The sequence below is a fragment of the Montipora foliosa genome, chromosome 2, assembly GCF_036669935.1.
Source record: "Montipora foliosa isolate CH-2021 chromosome 2, ASM3666993v2, whole genome shotgun sequence".
Classification (NCBI taxonomy): Eukaryota; Metazoa; Cnidaria; class Anthozoa; order Scleractinia; family Acroporidae; genus Montipora; species Montipora foliosa.
In genome coordinates, this window is record NC_090870.1 from 45,560,314 (window position 1) to 45,567,813 (window position 7,500).

General features: G+C 41.4%; 1 protein-coding gene across 1 annotated transcript in view; it reads left to right on the forward strand.

Annotated features, from left to right (window-relative positions):
* LOC137993274 (hephaestin-like protein) overlaps positions 1-7,500 on the forward strand; it is a 39,792-nt gene that overhangs the window by 31,547 nt on the left and 745 nt on the right. Inside the window, exons 10-13 of the mRNA XM_068839017.1 lie at positions 3,699-3,941; positions 5,180-5,405; positions 6,015-6,335; positions 6,928-7,093. Coding sequence (XP_068695118.1) covers positions 3,699-3,941; positions 5,180-5,405; positions 6,015-6,335; positions 6,928-7,093 — 956 coding nt within the window. The remainder of the gene's footprint in view (positions 1-3,698; positions 3,942-5,179; positions 5,406-6,014; positions 6,336-6,927; positions 7,094-7,500) is intronic.

The window sequence follows — 7,500 nt, forward strand, 5'->3', positions numbered from 1 at the left end:
TTTATTCACTCGTTGTTTGTGTCAAAAACCCTCACTCGCTCGTTCCTCGCTCGTTCGGGTTTTTGACACAAACAACTCGTGCATAAAACCCCGTACGGCGCACTTTCTATGAAGTAATCTATTTGTATACTTTCATTATACTACTATCAAGTTACACGGTGGAGTAATTTAGGTACATACGTAAAACGTGGGGATAATGTTTTTTTTGCCTTAAGTCCTTATTTATTTGACATAGGCAACATGAACGAAAGGTTAGTATGACCATTTCTCAAATCATTTTACAATTCCCAAGTGTATCGAGGCTTGAATTTCAATAATTGAACAACCCCAAGCAAAGATTGAAAGTACTAACTTCCATTTTCTGCATCCTAACCTTTTCATTTCACTCGTAGTTGTCTGTGTCACGTGACATTTTTGACTAATGACATCATAACGCTTGTTTTTGACATTGGGAACGTCTGCCCTAAAAAATTCCGTCAACTTTTTGCTTGAAACTGCTTAATTAAAACAATCATTAACGTATAATTATACCTATTAATGTGGCATCGTTCATTTTCATCGTGACCTCTATGGACATTTAAGTGACTTTCACATGAAGGAGCGAGTAGAAAGCTAAGTATGATCGATTGGATAAGTGCTTCCTCGTAGAACAAAAATATGCCAATTTATGAGCTTGGTCAAGCCTTAACACACCGGAGTCAAGAGTTACTTAGCTTCTGTCCATGGTCCTGTGATGACGAACATTTCGACAATATCAACTGTAACATCCCGAATTTTTCATCAAAGGTAACAAATTGAACAAGCGCCAGGAAAGATGCAGTCACAATGCCGCCAACAACGACATTGGAACGGTATTCAAACATCAATTACAGAGAAGAAGTTATAAGGCACAAGTATTTGTGCATCAATAACAACAACAAACGCTGCAACGTGAAATTTCAGCTACAGTGTCGTAGCCATGGGCCATTAGGTCTCCTGCTTTGTTTCAAAGTCGAGCTCTTTGACGGGTGACGAGAAGTACTTTTCGAGAATCCAATTTTTGACATTTCGGTGTGTATTTACCTGGTACTTGAAAAGCATACAGATAATCGTTATTGCAAAATAATATAAGGGATTCAACTTCCTTTTACGTTAGGGTGTTTTCCCATTTCTGAAATTCTTTACTTCGAAAATGTGTCGCCGCATCCTCGAGTCCCGACGTCCTCAAGTTTCCGAGTCCCCGCGACCCTACGGCCCCGAGTGCTCGAGGCCTCACGTCCCCGAGTCCCCAAGTCCCCTGTCCCACTTTTCAACCCAGCCAATGATTAGTACCCAGTCTCTTGGGAAAAAAAGAAAAGAAAGTCTCAAAAGGAATACACTCGTCCCGTTCCATATATTGAGGAAATTTGTTCTGTTCCTTTAAGCAGAGAATTCTTCCCGGTTTTTCCATACAAAAGGAAAGCGCCCCTGGTTTCAAAAAATTTGGAAATTTCATTGCGGTAGCCTGAATTTTCTGAATAAGACCAGAAAGACGTCAAACCACTACTGAATGAAGGTGATATTTTGGCGGTCCTTCTTCCGCATTATTAATCGATATCACACCTTAATTTTACAAGGATCATCGGTGACCAGATTAAATTAAAGAAGCTGAAGGATGACGACTGACGGCAACCTCTGGTTGTCGGATGCCATATGTATCCCATTGGGAACCTCCAACCAGATTTCGCATCGGCAGAAGATGCGCTGCATGGACAAGGCTTTTCTCAACATGCTGAAATGACATTCTAATAACTTCCACAAAAAATTGTCGACTATGTATATCGTTGTCGACGAATCGCACGCAGTAGAAACATGGACAGGGAAACGTTAAAGGGTCAGTTGTAATCTCAGTTCGATCTTGCAATTTTTTTCCCAAGCGAATTACTGCGCCTTTCAATAACATGCGGACTCTTAAATTCAAAGGTTAACCGACAAATGCGTTTTTCGCTACCGTCAATCAAATGTTCGGCGGCTCCTCCCAGCTTCCGACTTTGTTGACTGAAGTGGGCTTAACGATGTGATTTGATTATTACGCACTCGACAGTAGTCGGAAGCTGGGAGGAGCCGCCGAACATTTGATTGACGGTAGTGAAAAACGCATTTGTCGGTTGACCTTTGAATTTAAGAGTTCACATGTTATTGAAAGGCGCAGTAATTGTATTACCGCCAATGTTTACACAAGGCGCGCTATGATTGGTTTAGCCTGCAGTGCAGGCGTATTTTGGGCGCGCGAGTGCACATTTTCGTATTAGGCCACCATCTTTCTAAGATTTGGTAACTGTGGAAGATTGGGGCGAGGAAATATTTGCTGAGGGAGTAGGCGTTAAGTGGAAAAATAGGGAAGGGGGGAGGGGGAGGGGAAAGAAAAATATTTCGAGTATATGTTATTAAATATATGTTATTTCGAGTGCCCCACCCCCAACCCGCCACTGCACCAACCCTCTCCCGGTCAAGCATCTAATCACAATCCAAGATGGCGGCATCGAAAACCTGGGTTATCAAGCGTTCCGCGCCAAAATAACGCCTGCACTGCAGCCTATGATTGGTTGGGAGTTGACATCAAACCCCTGCTCGACACGTGATTGGAAATGGAAGGTTTAAGATGTTGTGGTGTTGATTTCAGGCGTTTCCTCGCTCGTTCTCCTCGCCGCTTCCCCGTTCGCTCTCTTTTCGAGTGGCCAATTACATTCATCTGATCACTCGAACGTCAGCCCCGGTGGAAAAAAGCTCCTAAAATTGACCAGACCACCTGCTACGCAGACGTAACTGATTAGAGTGTAATGTGAAGTGCTAGTATACTACCCCATATGAACCATGTGAGCGTTAGCCCTGGAAATGGGCCCACACATGAACAGAGAAAAACTCTGACCAGGGTGGGAATTGAACCCACGACCTTCGGATTAGATCACTGCTGCTCTACCGACTGAGCTACAACTGCAACCGTATTTCTTGTAAGGATAGTTCTTAATAACCAATCAAATGCCGAGGAATACCATGGAGGTAAACGCAGGGCACTTGACATCAGTTATTTTTATAGCATCGAAAACCGTTTTGTGTTTTGATTATGGCGGCCTTCAACGAGAGATGATCTCGAGTGCAATTAGGAATAAATACGCACGAGTAACTGTTTTCAAAGACCAACAAAGTTGCACGAGCCCATAGGGTAAGTGCAATTTGTAGTCTTAAAAAAAATGCGAGTGCTCCGTTGTTCCAAATCAGTTGCACGAGAAAAATCATGCGATTACTTATTCCATGAAACTTTAAATCTAAATGAGATCAAAAGAAAAGCACGCGTATCACCCAATCACACCATGACTCAAATATTGCGCCATCTGGCGCTCGCATTTGATTGGCCATCTGAGACTTTCTTTGATTATTGACCAATCAGATAGCTTAGTTCGTTACCTCTTTTTGCTCTAAATTACCTCTTTTCTGCTATTTTTTACCTGAATACTTCATTTCTGTTAGCCAATCAGAATGGAGAAATTATCCATGCATATGATTACACAGACAAAACATATAGAAAATTAATATTTAGATCCAATTTAATTGTGATTCTCGGCACCGAAACTTCTTAACCATGCAACTGTTGATTAGTTCTCTACCTATGCCGTCTTTCTCTATTATTATGACTCCATATCATGCCTCTAACATATGTTTGTTGGTTTTTACTCTCAAAGGGATGCCAAAAGATACACTGAACAAGGCTCTAATCGCATCGGTCGTCAATACAAAAAAGCTGTGTTTCGTGAGTTTACTGATTACACTTTTTCAGTAAAGAAGGAAAGAAAAACAGACTACGACAAACACCTTGGAATTCTGGGACCGATCATTCGAGCTGAGGTTGGAGATACCATTGAAGTGTGGTTTAAAAACATGGCGAGTAGAGATTACTCTATGCATCCTCACGGAGTGTTTTACGAGTAAGGGCACTTTTTTTATTTTGCAAAATCTAAAACTATATATTTCGCTTAGTATTTCGATTTTCCCTGCTAGCAGAGGTTTCTTTTGTTTTTGCTGGGCTGGTGAGTACGGGTAAAAAGACCTCTGCCATGGGTCGAAACTCACTGTGTTGAGCATGCGCGGCTGTCACCTAGCGACCGAACCCTCACGTGATACTTCATGTTATGTGGGCTCGCTTAACATCAGCGAAATTACTGTAAAGGAATGTCTGGGACACAGCAGACCCAAGTCACAGTTGGCAAACATATGGGGTGTGCGGTTTGAAGAGTGCCGTCCAAGATTGTGGACAGCGGTTGGATCAATGTGAGTTTCGACCCATGACAGAGGTTTTTTCCCCGTACTCATCAGCCCAGCGAAGGCAAAAGGAAAGAGACCTCTGCTACCAGGGAAATTTCGATGGTGATAGTAAACTCTTTCACCTAACTGCAAGTAGCAGACACAAGTGAGGATTTACTAAGCCCAACGACCAGCCACTGAGACACCATCAGTACAGATATAATTTCCTTCAGTTGAGTGGCAAGACGTTAGGTTGATAATAGATTTTTAACGGAACAGTGGAGAAGCTGAAGGGTACGGTCATGGAAAGTTTGAGGACTGTTTAAGGTTTTCGTCATTCTAAATTGTCCATTCTTCGTCTTTTCCTTTAAAGGCGCATAGTTTTGTCTGTTTAGCTTGCTCTTATTTTTGGAAGAAGCTTTAACATACTGATTTAAAAAAAAGTCTTTCGTCTGTGTCGTGTGCTGCTGTATGGAGCAATAAATACGTTTCCACGCATTTTTGGCCACATCTGAAGGGTGGCCTTTTAGTGGTTTTCCGTTTCTGGCGCACCACCAGTTCAAATTCTCGGAACTTTGGATTGTATTTTTGAAGATAAATGCAGATCGCGTTGTTATCACATGTTTACATCGGATGACTGACTGACGCATGCTGAATACACACTCAATAAACCCCTGGCATTGAATGCCATGTGTTGGTCATTTGTTGGTCTGTTCTTTTGGTGCTGTCATGATAGTTTGTAAGTAGCAATCAGTAGCTGGTAATAATTCACATGAGTTAAGTCAGTAAGCGCTTTCTTGTGTGCGTTCGATCTGAAGACAAATCGAGAAGCACCAATCACACGCTGTTCCTAGTCTTTAAAGCCAATCATATCATAAAATCAGTTACAGTTTTGAAGTTTTTCGTTGCAATTTTCTTCAAGTAAAGAGGATGAAGGTTCAAATTACCGTGATGGGACAACTGGAGCATACCTGGCAGACAACGCCATACACCCAGGCAAAACATACAATTACGTGTGGCAGGTTCCCGAACGAGCTGGACCCACAAGCAATGACGGAAACTGCTTGGTTTGGTCGTACTATTCCGATTCGTATCCTGTCATAGATTTCTATAGTGGACTTGTTGGACCACTTGTTGTTTGTAAAGAGGTATTTGAAAAATTGATTTAAGTTGTAGGTTTGTTGACGTAAGGCTAAAGATCGTATAGAAGCAAGTATCTCCAACCCGTCTTTAGAGATTTGTGAGAGTCTGTAGGGACTGTGACATACCTTCACTTATTTACTGTAACTCGGGAATTGCATGCTGCAAGTAATGAACTCCTACTTTTGTTAGAAGTCACACAGATATGCCAATCAATGATCACTTTATTTAAGTTTCAGTACACTACCCGACTAAGCTGCGTTGAAGACTAAGCCCGAAGGTGCCAAATTGCAAACTGAGAAGACTATTTAACGACTAAACCTAAAGCGATTGGTAATTTATTCAAGTCGCGGAGTTACATAGTCGATTAACAAACTAGGGAGAATGAAAATCAAATCAAATCATGGGAGAAAAATATATCAGAACAAAGTACATCATTTAACTAACATACGACCCCTAGAGCGGGCGCCCACTCGGGATACGAAATGAAGCTTGTTTGCTATTGAAATGACGTTGCTCCCTCGGTATCTCATTGAGGTACTAAGTTGTAACAAACAGACGCGTCAGGGTCATCCTTCACAATCACTAACATGTTGTTCATTCCCTTACATTAAAAGGGCACGCTTAAAGGCAACAACTCCCGTCGTGACGTGGATCGTGAATTCTTTTTGCTCTTTGCCACATTCGACGAGAATAGAAGCTGGTATCTCAATGAGAACATCAACAAGTACTGCTCAAACCCTGGACCTCTCAACCGACTAAAGAATGACGCAGGGTTCAAGGAGAGTAACCAGAACTACGCAATAAATGGCTTCCTTTACGGCAACTTACCAGGATTAGAAATGTACAGTGGAGAGAAAGTGGTCTGGTACCTCATGGGGCTTGGAGATTTGACTGATGTTCACACTGTTCACTTTCATGGACAGACATTTATTTATGTAAGAATTGCTACTGAAATATTCATTAGTTTTATCTGGCCTTGTTGATCAGCACCAACTGCTACGCATCAGGCATACCGTAATGATGGAATTTAAATATAAGGCGAAAAATATTTAAAAGCAGAATCAGTGGCTTTCGACTTGATCGTACAAGCATTGAAAATGTCCATAACTTGAAAGGAAAGTAGTTGCAACAAAAAGGGTGAAATTTTGACAAAAGACTATCAATCTTTTTCGTTTGATGTATATCGAATTCAAATGTCAATAAAATTCGCCCAACAACGAATTCAACTTCCAGAACTTGCATCAACTTTCGTGCTTCTGTCTTTGAACTGTGATCAGAACTCAAGCCAAAAGTATGACACCCTGGTTTCGAGTGCCATCGTGTTTCGATAGCGTTACCCTTGATCAGACGAAATCTATAAGAGTTTCGAAGCAAGCAACCGTGGACAATTTTCCTGTCGGTGTACGTTAGATCAGTGGCTTGATCTGATCGGCGTTATTTCAAGTTGAGAAACTAAATATTTTAAGCAAAAGACGATACAACGTAGATTTAAATCTATAAGTACTAACACAGGTCATTGTGTTACAGAAATCGTCAACTCTTCACAGAAAGGATGTTTATGACCTTTTCCCAGGAGTCTACGCAGCCGTCGAGATGATTCCCGATAGCACTGGGAAATGGCTTCTCCATTGTCATGTTAACAATCACATGTCGGGTGGAATGCAGACATTATTCACAGTTATGGCGCCAACAGGTGAGATTTAATAATTACTTTTACCAACAGCAAATTGTTTGTTTTTTCAACAAACACATGTCGGGTGCTAACAATTTCGTGTTGTGTGGAATGCAGACATTATTCACAGTTCTGGCGCCAACCCTTGAGTCGCAATCACCTTCGTCCCGCTATCGAATTTGGTTGTTTGTTTTTTCAACAAAAACATGTTGGCCTCTCGGGTGGAAAGCAAACATTATTCACAGTTATGGCGCGCTCATTAATTGTGTGGCTTTCAATCATTTAGTAACTACTTTGACAAACAGCGCATATTTTCTCTGTTGGCGATCAGTGTTCGTGATAAAATTGGTACAAAAAGAGGCCTAAAGACTGATCTAAAAAACTTGAGAAAGTTCTCCCCCAATTTCGAGGTAAATTTCGAACCAATG